A 14,047-nucleotide genomic window follows, 5' to 3' on the forward strand; every position below is an offset into this window, starting at 1 on the left:
ATTACACAGTGCCACCTGCTGGACACTGTGCTCTATCTAAGATCGTATCCCTACACATCGCCACCTGCGGGACACTGTGCTCCTATCATCTAGAATCATCTCACTACACAGCGCCACCTGCGGGACACTGTGCTCCTATCTAGGATCATATCCCAACACAGCACCACCTGCTGTACACTGCGCTCCTATCATCTAGAATCATATCACTACACAGCGCCACCTACTGGACACTGCGCTCCTATCATCTAGAATCATATCATTACACAGCGCCACCTACTGGACACTGCGCACCTATCATCTAGAATCATATCCCTACACAGCGCCACCTACTGGACACTGCGCTCTTATCATCTAGGATCATATCCCTACACAGCGCCACCCGCTGGGCTTTGTGCTACTATCATCTAGGATCATATCATTACACAGTGCCACCTGCTGGACACTGTGCTTCTATCTAAGATCATATCCCTACACAGCGCCACTTGCTGGACTCTGCGCTATTATCATTTAGGATATTATCACTACACAGCGCCACCTGTGGGACACTGCGCTCCTATCATCTAGAATCATATCCCTACACAGCACCACCTGCTGGACACTGCACACCTATCATCTAGAATCATTTCACTACACAGCGCCACCTACTGGACACTGCGCACATATCATCTAGGATCATATCATTACACAGCGCCACCTGCTGGACACTGCGCTCCTATCATCTAGAATCATATCATTAAAAAGCGCCACCTGCTGGACACTGTGCTCCTATCATATAGAATCATATCCCTACACAGCACCACCTGCTGGACACTGCGCACCTATTATCTAGAATCATATCACTACACAGTGCCACCTACTGGACACTGCGCACATATCATCTAGGATCATATCATTACACAGCGCCACCTGCTGGACACTGTGCTCCTATCTAAGATCATATCCCTACACAGCGCCACCTGTTGGACACTGCGCTCCTATCATCTAGAATCATATCATTACACAGCGCCACCTGCTGGACACTGCGCTCTTATCATCTAGAATCATATCATTACACAGCACCACCTGCTGGACACTGCGCTCCTATCATCTAGAATCATATCATTACACAGCACCACCTGCTGGACACTGTGCTCCTATCATCTAGAATCATATCATTACACAGTGCCACCTGCTGGACACTGTGCTCTATCTAAGATCATATCCCTACACAGCGCCACCTGCGGGACACTGTGCTCCTATCTAGGATCATATCCCTACACAGCACCACCTGCTGTACACTGCGCTCCTATCATGTAGAATCATATCACTACACAGCGCCACCGACTGGACACTGCGCTCCTATCATCTAGAATCATATCATTACACAGCGCCACCTACTGGACACTGTGCTCCTATCATCTAGGATCATATCATTACACAGCGCCACCTGCTGGACACTGCGCACCTAACATCTAGAATCATATCCCTACACAGCGCCACCTACTGGACACTGCGCTCTTATCATCTAGGATCATATCCCTACACAGCGCCACCCGCTGGGCTTTGTGCTACTATCATCTAGGATCATATCATTACACAGCGCCACCTGCTGGACACTGTGCTTCTATCTAAGATCATATCCCTACACAGCGCCACTTGCTGGACTCTGCGCTATTATCATTTAGGATATTATCACTACACAGCGCCACCTGTGGGACACTGCGCTCCTATCATCTAGAATCATATCATTACACAGCACCACCTGCTGGACACTGCACACCTATCATCTAGAATCATATCACTACACAGCGCCACCTACTGGACACTGCGCACATATCATCTAGGATCATATCATTACACAGCGCCACCTGCTGGACACTGCGCTCCTATCATCTAGAATCATATCATTACAAAGCGCCACCTGCTGGACACTGTGCTCCTATCATCTAGAATCATATCCCTACACAGCACCACCTGCTGGACACTGTGCTCCTATCTAAGATCATATCCCTACACAGCGCCACCTGTTGGACACTGCGCTCCTATCATCTAGAATCATATCATTACACAGCGCCACCTGCTGGACACTGCGCTCTTATCATCTAGAATCATATCATTACACAGCACCACCTGCTGGACACTGCGCTCCTATCATCTAGAATCATATCATTACACAGCACCACCTGCTGGACACTGTGCTCCTATCATCTAGAATCATATCATTACACAGTGCCACCTGCTGGACACTGTGCTCTATCTAAGATCATATCCCTACACAGCGCCACCTGCGGGACACTGTGCTCCTATCATCTAAAATCATCTCACTACACAGCGCCACCTGCGGGACACTGTGCTCCTATCTAGGATCATATCCCTACACAGCACCACCTGCTGTACACTGCGCTCCTATCATGTAGAATCATATCACTACACAGCGCCACCGACTGGACACTGCGCTCCTATCATCTAGAATCATATCATTACACAGCACCACCTGCTGGACACTGTGCTCCTATCATCTAGAATCATATTATTACACAGTGCCACCTGCTGGACACTGTGCTCTATCTAAGATCATATCCCTACACAGCGCCACCTGCGGGACACTGTGCTCCTATCATCTAAAATCATCTCACTTCACAGCGCCACCTGCGGGACACTGTGCTCCTATCTAGGATCATATCCCTACACAGCACCACCTGCTGTACACTGCGCTCCTATCATCTAGAATCATATCACTACACAGCGCCACCTACTGGACACTGCGCTCCTATCATCTAGAATCATATCATTACACAGCGCCACCTACTGGACACTGTGCTCCTACCATCTAGGATCATATCATTACACAGCGCCACCTGCTGGACACTGCGCACCTATCATCTAGAATCATATCCCTACACAGCGCCACCTACTGGACACTGCGCTCTTATCATCTAGGATCATATCCCTACACAGCGCCACCCGCTGGGCTTTGTGCTACTATCATCTAGGATCATATCATTACACAGCGCCACCTGCTGGACACTGTGCTTCTATCTAAGATCATATCCCTACACAGCGCCACTTGCTGGACTCTGCGCTATTATCATTTAGGATATTATCACTACACAGCGCCACCTGTGGGACACTGCGCTCCTATCATCTAGAATCATATCATTACACAGCGCCACCTACTGGACACTGTGCTCCTATCATCTAGAATCATATCATTACAAAGCGCCACCTGCTGGACACTGCGCACCTATCATCTAGAATCATATCACTACACAGCGCCACCTACTGGACACTGCGCACATATCATCTAGGATCATATCATTACACAGCGCCACCTGCTGGACACTGCGCTCTTATCATCTAGGATCATTTCACTACACAGTGCCACCTGCTGGACACTGTGCTACTATCAAACTCCTATATTCTAGGATCATATCCCTATACAGCGCCACCTGCTGGACACTGCGGACCTATCATCTAGAATCATATCACTACACAGCGCCACCTACTGGACACTGCGCACATATCATCTAGGATCATATCATTACACAGCGCCATCTGCTGGACACTGTGCTCCTATCATCTAGGATCATATCATTACACAGTGCCACCTGTTGGACACTGTGCTCCTATCATCTAGAATCATATCATTACACAGCACCACCTGCTGGACACTGCGCTCCTATCATCTAGAATCATATCACTACACAGCGCCATCTGCTGGACACTGTGCTCCTATCATCTAGAATCATATCATTACACAGCACCACCTGCTGGACACTGTGCTCCTATCATCTAGAATCATATCATTACACAGCACCACCTGCTGGACACTGTGCTCCTATCATCTAGAATCATATCATTACACAGCACCACCTGCTGGACACTGCGCTCCTATCATCTAGAATCATATCATTACACAGCACCACCTGCTGGACACTGTGCTCCTATCATCTAGAATCATATCATTACACAGCACCACCTGCTGGACACTGTGCTCCTATCATCTAGAATCATATCATTACACAGCACCACCTGCTGGACACTGCGCTCCTATCATCTAGAATCATATCATTACACAGCACCACCTGCTGGACACTGTGCTCCTATCATCTAGAATCATATCATTACACAGCACCACCTGCTGGACACTGCGCTCCTATCATCTAGAATCATATCATTACACAGCACCACCTGCTGGACACTGCGCTCCTATCATCTAGAATCATATCATTACACAGCACCACCTGCTGGACACTGTGCTCCTATCATCTAGAATCATATCATTACACAGTGCCACCTGCTGGACACTGTGCTCTATCTAAGATCATATCCCTACACAGCGCCACCTGCTGGACACTGTGCTCCTATCATCTAGAATCATCTCACTACACAGCGCCACTTGCGGGACACTGTGCTCCTATCTAGGATCATATCCCTACACAGCACCACCTGCTGTACACTGCGCTCCTATCATCTAGAATCATATCACTACACAGCGCCACCTACTGGACACTGCGCTCCTATCATCTAGAATCATATCATTACACAGCGCCACCTACTGGACACTGTGCTCCTATCATCTAGGATCATATCATTACACAGCGCCACCTGCTGGACACTGCGCACCTATCATCTAGAATCATATCCCTACACAGCGCCACCTACTGGACACTGCGCTCTTATCATCTAGGATCATATCCCTACACAGCGCCACCCGCTGGGCTTTGTGCTACTATCATCTAGGATCATATCATTACACAGCGCCACCTGCTGGACACTGTGCTTCTATCATCTAGAATCATATCATTACACAGCGCCACCTACTGGACACTGTGCTCCTATCATCTAGAATCATATCATTACAAAGCGCCACCTGCTGGACACTGCGCACCTATCATCTAGAATCATATCACTACACAGCGCCACCTACTGGACACTGCGCACATATCATCTAGGATCATATCATTACACAGCGCCACCTGCTGGACACTGTGCTCTTATCATCTAGAATTATATCACTACACAGCGCCACCTGTTGGACACTGTGCTCCTATCTAGGATCATTTCACTACACAGCGCCACCTGCTGGACACTGTGCTACTATCAAACTCCTATATTCTAGGATCACATCCCTACACAGCGCCACCTGCTGGACACTGCGGACCTATCATCTAGAATCATATCACTACACAGCGCCACCTACTGGACTTTGCGCACATATCATCTAGGATCATATCATTACACAGCGTCATCTGCTTGACACTGTGCTCCTATCTAAGATCATATCCCTACACAGCGCCACCTGTTGGACACTGTGCTCCTATCATCTAGAATCATATCATTACACAGCACCACCTGCTGGACACTGTGCTCCTATCATCTAGAATCATATCATTACACAGTGCCACCTGCTGGACACTGTGCTCCTATCATCTAGAATCATATCATTACACAGTGCCACCTGCTGGATACTGTGCTCTATCTAAGATCATATCCCTACACAGCGCCACCTGCGGGACACTGTACTCCTATCATCTAGAATCATCTCACTACACAGCGCCACTTGCGGGACACTGTGCTCCTATCTAGGATCATATCCCTACACAGCACCACCTGCTGTACACTGCGCTCCTATCATCTAGAATCATATCACTACACAGCGCCACCTACTGGACACTGCGCACCTATCATCTAGAATCATATCATTACACAGCACCACCTGCTGTACACTGCGCTCCTATCATCTAGAATCATATCACTACACAGCGCCACCTACTGGACACTGCGCACATATCATCTAGAATCATATCCCTACACAGCGCCACTTACTGGACACTGCGCTCCTATCATCTAGGATCATATCATTACACAGCGCCACCTGCTGGACACTGTGCTTCTATCTAAGATCATATCCCTACACAGCGCCACTTGCTGGACTCTGCGCTATTATCATTTAGGATATTATCACTACACAGCGCCACCTGTGGGACACTGCGCTCCTATCATCTAGAATCATATCATTACACAGCGCCACCTGCTGGACACTGCGCTTCTATCATCTAGAATCATATCATTACAAAGCGCCACCTGCTGGACACTGTGCTCCTATCATCTAGAATCATATCCCTACACAGCACCACCTGCTGGAGACTGCGCACCTATCATCTAGAATCATATCACTACACAGCGCCACCTACTGGACACTGCGCACATATCATCTAGGATCATATCATTACACAGCGCCACCTGCTGGACACTGCGCACCTATCATCTAGAATCATATCATTACACAGCGCCACCTACTGGACACTGTGCTCCTATCATCTAGAATCATATCCCTACACAGCGCCACCTACTGGACACTGTGCTCTTATCATCTAGGATCATATCCCTACACAGCGCCACCTACTGGACACTGCGCACCTATCATCTAGAATCATATCATTACACAGCGCCACCTGCTGGACACTGCGCACCTATCATCTAGAATCATATCATTACACAGCGCCACCTACTGGACACTGTGCTCCTATCATCTAGGATCATATCATTACACAGCGCCACCTACTGGACACTGCGCACCTATCATCTAGAATCATATCCCTACACAGCGCCACCTACTGGACACTGCGCTCTTATCATCTAGGATCATATCCCTACACAGCGCCACCCGCTGGGCTTTGTGCTACTATCATCTAGGATCATATCATTACACAGCGCCACCTGCTGGACACTGTGCTTCTATCTAAGATCATATCCCTACACAGCGCCACTTGCTGGACTCTGCGCTATTATCATTTAGGATATTATCACTACACAGCGCCACCTGTGGGACACTGCGCTCCTATCATCTAGAATCATATCATTACACAGCGCCACCTACTGGACACTGTGCTCCTATCATCTAGAATCATATCATTACAAAGCGCCACCTGCTGGACACTGCGCACCTATCATCTAGAATCATATCACTACACAGCGCCACCTACTGGACACTGCGCACATATCATCTAGGATCATATCACTACACAGCGCCACCTGCTGGACACTGCGCACCTATCATCTAGAATCATATCCCTACACAGCGCCACCTACTGGACACTGCGCTCTTATCATCTAGGATCATATCCCTACACAGCGCCACCCGCTGGGCTTTGTGCTACTATCATCTAGGATCATATCATTACACAGCGCCACCTGCTGGACACTGTGCTTCTATCTAAGATCATATCCCTACACAGCGCCACTTGCTGGACTCTGCGCTATTATCATTTAGGATATTATCACTACACAGCGCCACCTGTGGGACACTGCGCTCCTATCATCTAGAATCATATCATTACACAGCGCCACCTACTGGACACTGTGCTCCTATCATCTAGAATCATATCATTACAAAGCGCCACCTGCTGGACACTGCGCACCTATCATCTAGAATCATATCACTACACAGCGCCACCTACTGGACACTGCGCTCCTATCATCTAGGATCATATCATTACACAGCGCCACCTGCTGGACACTGCGCTCTTATCATCTAGAATTATATCACTACACAGCGCCACCTGTTGGACACTGTGCTCCTATCTAGGATCATTTCACTACACAGCGCCACCTGCTGGACACTGTGCTACTATCAAACTCCTATATTCTAGGATCATATCCCTACACAGCGCCACCTGCTGGACACTGCGCACCTATCATCTAGAATCATATCACTACACAGCGCCACCTACTGGACACTGCGCACCTATCATCTAGAATCATATCCCTACACAGCGCCACCTACTGGACACTGCGCACATATCATCTAGGATCATATCATTACACAGCGCCATCTGCTGGACACTGTGCTCCTATCTAAGATCATATCCCTACACAGCGCCACCTGTTGGACACTGCGCTCCTATCATCTAGAATCATATCATTACACAGCACCACCTGCTGGACACTGCGCTCCTATCATCTAGAATCCTCTCACTACACAGCGCCACCTGCTGGACACAGTGCTCCTATCTAGGATCATATCCCTACACAGTACCACCTGCTGTACACTGCGCTCCAATCATCTAGAATCATATCACTACACAGCGCCACCTACTGGACACTGCGCACCTATCATCTAGAATCATATCCCTACACAGCACCACCTGCTGTACACTGCGCTCCAATCATCTAGAATCATATCACTACACAGCGCCACCTACTGGACACTGCGCACCTATCATCTAGGATCATATCCCTACACAGCGCCACCTGCTGGACACTGCGCTCCTATCATCTAGAATCATATCACTACACAGCGCCACCTGCTGGACACTGCGCTCCTATCATCTAGAATCATATCATTACAAAGCGCCACCTGCTGGACACTGCGCACCTATCATCTAGAATCATATCCCTACACAGCGCCACCTACTGGACACTGCGCACATATCATCTAGGATCATATCATTACACAGCGCCATCTGCTGGACACTGTGCTCCTATCTAAGATCATATCCCTACACAGCGCCACCTGTTGGACACTGCGCTCCTATCATCTAGAATCATATCATTACACAGCACCACCTGCTGGACACTGCGCTCCTATCATCTAGAATCATATCATTACACAGCACCACCTGCTGGACACTGCGCTCCTATCATCTAGAATCATATCATTACACAGTGCCACCTGCTGGACACTGTGCTCTATCTAAGATCATATCCCTACACAGCGCCACCTGCGGGACACTGTGCTCCTATCATCTAGAATCCTCTCACTACACAGCGCCACCTGCTGTACACTGCGCTCCAATCATCTAGAATCATATCACTACACAGCGCCACCTACTGGACACTGCGCACCTATCATCTAGGATCATATCCCTACACAGCGCCATCTGCTGGACACTGTGCTCCTATCATCTAGAATCATATCACTACACAGCGCCACCTGCTGGACACTGCGCTCCTATCATCTAGAATCATATCATTACACAGCACCACCTGCTGGACACTGCGCACCTATCATCTGGAATCATATCCCTACACAGCGCCACCTACTGGACACTGTGCTTCTATCTAAGATCATATCCCTACACAGCGCCACCTACTGGACACTGTGCTTCTATCTAAGATCATATCCCTACACAGCGCCACTTGCTGGACTATTATCATTTAGGATATTATCACTACACAGCGCCATCTGCTGGACACTGCGCTCCTATCATCTAGAATCATATCATTACACAGCGCCACCTGCTGGACACTGCGCTTCTATCATCTAGAATCATATCATTACACAGCGCCACCTGCTGGACACTGCGCTCCAATCTAAGATCATCTCACTACACAGCGCCACCTGCTGGACTCTGCTCTCCTATCATCTAGGTCATTTCACTACACAGCGCCACCTACTGGACATCGAGCTCCTATCATGTCAGTGCGGGATTCCAGAATGCTTCGCTTCTCTCATCTTGGTCATATCGATGTACAGCGACACCTGCTGGACGTGACGCTCCTATAGCTCCAGATCATTTTACTGCACTGCGCCATCTGCTGGACGTTGTGAGTCAGTAAGCCTTCGCTCTTTCTTTTTCCGGACATCGTCATGTGACTTTGCCTGGATCGATCATATGACTGATCACGTGCTCCACCAGTCTTCTTGGTGCTGGGAGAAGAGACTCTGCAGGGCGGAGAGGATGAGCAGAAACCGGGGAGACAGCGAGGTACAGAGCGGAGCGGCCGCCGTATAATGGAGATATATATATATATATATATAATTAGTGTCCCCTGTATAATACAAGATATATATCCCCTGTATAATGTACTGTATATATGTATATCCCCTGTATAATGGAGATATATATATAATTAGTGTCCCCTGTATAATGTACTGTATATATGTATATCCCTTGTATAATACACTGTATGTATATCCCCTGTTTAGTATACTGTATATATCCTCTGTATATTAAACCATATATATATATCTCCCCTGTATAATATATTGTATATCCCCTGTATAATATAACATATATATTTGTTTAGTATACTGTATATATCCTCTGTATAATGTACTGTATATATGTATATCCCCTGTATAATGTACTGTATATATCCCCTGTATAATGTACTGTATATATGTATATCCTCTGTATAATGTACTGTATATATCCTCTGTATAATGTACTGTATGTATATGTATATCCCCTGTATAATGTACTGTATATATGTATATCCTCTGTATAATGTACTGTATATATGTATATCCCCTGTATAATGTACTGTATATATCCTCTGTATAATAAACCGTATATATGTATATCCTCTGTATATTAAACCTTGATTATATATATATATATATATATATATATATAATCTCCCCTGTATAATGTACTGTATATATATATATCCCCTGTATATTATAATGTATATATGTATATCCCCTGTTTAGTATACTGTATATATATCCCCTGTATATTATAATGTATATATGTATATCCCCTGTTTAGTATACTGTATATATCCTCTGTATAATAAACTGTATATATATGTATATCCTCTGTATATTAAACCGTATATATATATATATATATATATCCCCTGTATAATGTACTGTATATATATCCCCTGTATAATATATTGTATATCCCCTGTATAATATAATGTATATATGTATATCCCCTGTTTAGTATACTGTATATATCTTCTGTACAATACACTGTATATATAGCCCTTGTATAATGTATATATATTATATTGTATATCCCCTGTATAATATACTGTATATTTATCCTGTATAATACACTGTATATATATCCCCTGTATAATGTATATATAATATATTGTATATCCCCTGTATAATATATTGTATATATGTATATCTCCTGTTTAGTATACTATATATATATATCCTCTGTATAATACACTGTATGTATATATATCTCCCCTGTACAATACACTGTATATATATCCCCTATATAATGTGTATATATATTATATTGTATATCCCCTGTACAATACACTGTATATATATCCCCTATATAATGTGTATATATATTATATTGTATATCCCCTGTACAATACACTGTATATATATCCCCTGTATAATGTATATATATTATATTGTATATCCCCTGTATAATATATTGTATATCCCCTGTATAATATATTGTATATATGTATATCTCCTGTTTAATATACTATATATATCCTCTGTATAATACACTGTATGTATATATATCTCCCCTGTACAATACACTGTATATATATCCCCTATATAATGTGTATATATATATTATATTGTATATCCCCTGTACAATACACTGTATATATAGCCCTTGTATAATGTATATATATTATATTGTATATCCCCTGTATAATATATTGTATATCCCCTGTATAATGCACTGTATATTTATCCTGTATAATGCACTGTATGTATATACACCCTGTATGTGAAGGCCCCATTGTATATACGTGTATCCCCCAGTATAGATCTATGTATACAGGAGGGGCTGGTGTTGCAGACCCCTGACTGTCACATGACTGCGGACCCCTGACTGTCACATGACTGCGGACCCCTGACTGTCACATGACTGTGGACCCCTGACTGTCACATGACTGTGGACCCCTGACTGTCACATGACTGTGGACCCCTGACTGTCACATGACTGTGGACCCCTGACTGTCACATGACTGCGGACCCCTGACTGTCACATGACTGCGGACCCCTGACTGTCACATGACTGCGGACCCCTGACTGTCACATGACTGCGGACCCCTGACTGTCACGTGACTTCCCTTCAGGTGGAGACCCGGGAGGATGAGGAGCAGCAGGTGAAGCTGGTGGAGATCCTGGAGCTGCTGGTGGCCGCCGGATACTTCAGGGCCCGGATTAAAGGCCTCTCCCCATTTGACAAGGTGACGGGTGATGATTGACGGGTGTGGGGGGGGGGGGGGGGTGTTTGTGATAATGGCGTCATCCTGTCATGTGACCTCCCCCGTGTTCTTCCTGCAGGTGGTCGGCGGGATGACCTGGTGCATCACCACTTGTAACTTTGACATTGACGTGGATCTGCTCTTCCAGGAGAACTCAACCATTGGCCAGAAGATGTGAGTGAGCAGTGATGTCACTGGGGGGTGGGGCTATCCCTGATGTCACTGGGGGGCGGGGCTATCCCTGATGTCACTGGGGAGGCGGGGCTATTCCTGATGTCACTGGGGAGGCGGGGCTATCCCTGATGTCACTGGGGGGCGGGGCTATCCCTGATGTCACTGGGGGGCGGGGCTATCCCTGATGTCACTGGGGGCGGGGCTATCCCTGATGTCACTGGGGGCGGGGCTATCCCTGATGTCACTGAGGGGGCGGGGCTATCCCTGCAGTAAAGGGACCTGCAGCAGTGGTGCCATAGACTGAGGGAGAGTATTGGGGGAGGGTTATTTACCTGCTTACATTAGGGCAGTGCTTTCCAACCAAGGTGCTTCCAGCTGTTGCTAAACTTCAATTCCCAGCATGTCCGGAGTTGTAGTTTTGCAACAGCTGGAGGCACCCTGATTGGGAAACACTGCCTTAGGGATACAGCTGAGCAGGTGTTAATATTTGGGAGCTGCAGGTAAGTCCATAGTTGGTTGGACATGATGTGCAGAGTCTGGCTGGGGACGTCCTGTGTCTCTGATGCTCTTGGTGACGTCCTGTGCCTCTGATGCTCTTGGTGACGTCCTGTGTCTCTGATGCTCTTGGTGACGTCCTGTGCCTCTGATGCTCTTTGTGACGTCCTGTGTCTCTGATGCTCTTGGTGACGTCCTGTGTCTCTGATGCTCTTGGTGACGTCCTGTGTCTCTGATGCTCTTGGTGACGTCCTGTGTCTCTGATGCTCTTGGTGACGTCCTGTGCCTCTGATGCTCTTGGTGACGTCCTGTGCCTCTGATGCTCTTGGTGACGTCCTGTGTCTCTGATGCTCTTGGTGACGTCCTGTGTCTCTGATGCTCTTGGTGACGTCCTGTGTCTCTGATGCTCTTGGTGACGTCCTGTGTCTCTGATGCTCTTGGTGACGTACTGTGTCTCTGATGCTCTTGGTGACGTCCTGTGTCTCTGATGCTCTTGGTGACGTCCTGTGTCTCTGATGCTCTTGGTGACGTCCTGTGTCTGATGCTCTTGGTGTCATCCTGTGCCTCTGATGCTCTTGGTGACGTCCTGTGTCTCTGATGCTCTTGGTGACGTCCTGTGCCTCTGATGCTCTTGGTGACGTCCTGTGTCTGATGCTCTTTGTGACGTCCTGTGTCTCTGATGCTCTTTGTGACGTCCTGTGTCTCTGATGCTCTTGGTGACGTCCTGTGTCTCTGATGCTCTTGGTGACGTCCTGTGTCTGATGCTCTTGGTGACGTCCTGTGTCTCTGATGCTCTTGGTGACGTCCTGTGTCTCTGATGCTCTTGGTGACGTCCTGTGTCTCTGATGCTCTTGGTGACGTCCTGTGTCTCTGATGCTCTTGGTGACGTCCTGTGTCTCTGATGCTCTTGGTGACGTCCTGTGTCTCTGATGCTCTTGGTGACGTCCTGTGTCTCTGATGCTCTTGGTGACGTCCTGTGTCTCTGATGCTCTTTGTGACGTCCTGTGTCTCTGATGCTCTTGGTGACTTCCTGTGTCTCTGATGCTCGGTGACGTCATGTGCCTCTGATGCTCTCGGTGACGTCCTGTGCCTCTGATGCTCTTTGTGACGTCCTGTGTCTCTGATGCTCTTTGTGACGTTCTGTGTCTCTGATGCTCTTGGTGACGTCCTGTGTCTCTAATGCTCTTGGTGACGTCCTGTGTCTCTGATGCTCTTGGTGACGTCCTGTGTCTCTGATGCTCTTGGTGACGTCCTGTGTCTCTGATGCTCTTGGTGACGTCTTGTGTCTCTGATGCTCTTGGTGACGTCCTGTGTCTCTGATGCTCTTGGTGACGTCCTGTGTCTGATGCTCTTGGTGTCGTCCTGTGTCTCTGATGCTCTTGGTGACGTCCTGTGTCTGATGCTCTTGGTGTCATCCTGTGCCTCTGATGCTCTTGGTGACGTCCTGTGTCTCTGATGCTCTTGGTGACGT

At 47.1% G+C, this 14,047-nt stretch overlaps 1 protein-coding gene across 1 annotated transcript in view; it reads left to right on the forward strand.

Moving 5' to 3' along the window:
* The first annotated feature begins 9,546 nt into the window (after window positions 1–9,546).
* CCDC93 (coiled-coil domain containing 93) overlaps window positions 9,547–14,047 on the forward strand; it is a 34,923-nt gene continuing 30,422 nt past the window's right edge. The window contains exons 1-3 of the mRNA XM_056533618.1: window positions 9,547–9,692; window positions 11,776–11,889; window positions 11,987–12,081. Coding sequence (XP_056389593.1) covers window positions 9,600–9,692; window positions 11,776–11,889; window positions 11,987–12,081 — 302 coding nt within the window. The 5' untranslated portion in view covers window positions 9,547–9,599. The remainder of the gene's footprint in view (window positions 9,693–11,775; window positions 11,890–11,986; window positions 12,082–14,047) is intronic.

Source organism: Hyla sarda, chromosome 8, assembly GCF_029499605.1.
Source record: "Hyla sarda isolate aHylSar1 chromosome 8, aHylSar1.hap1, whole genome shotgun sequence".
NCBI lineage: Eukaryota > Metazoa > Chordata > Amphibia > Anura > Hylidae > Hyla > Hyla sarda.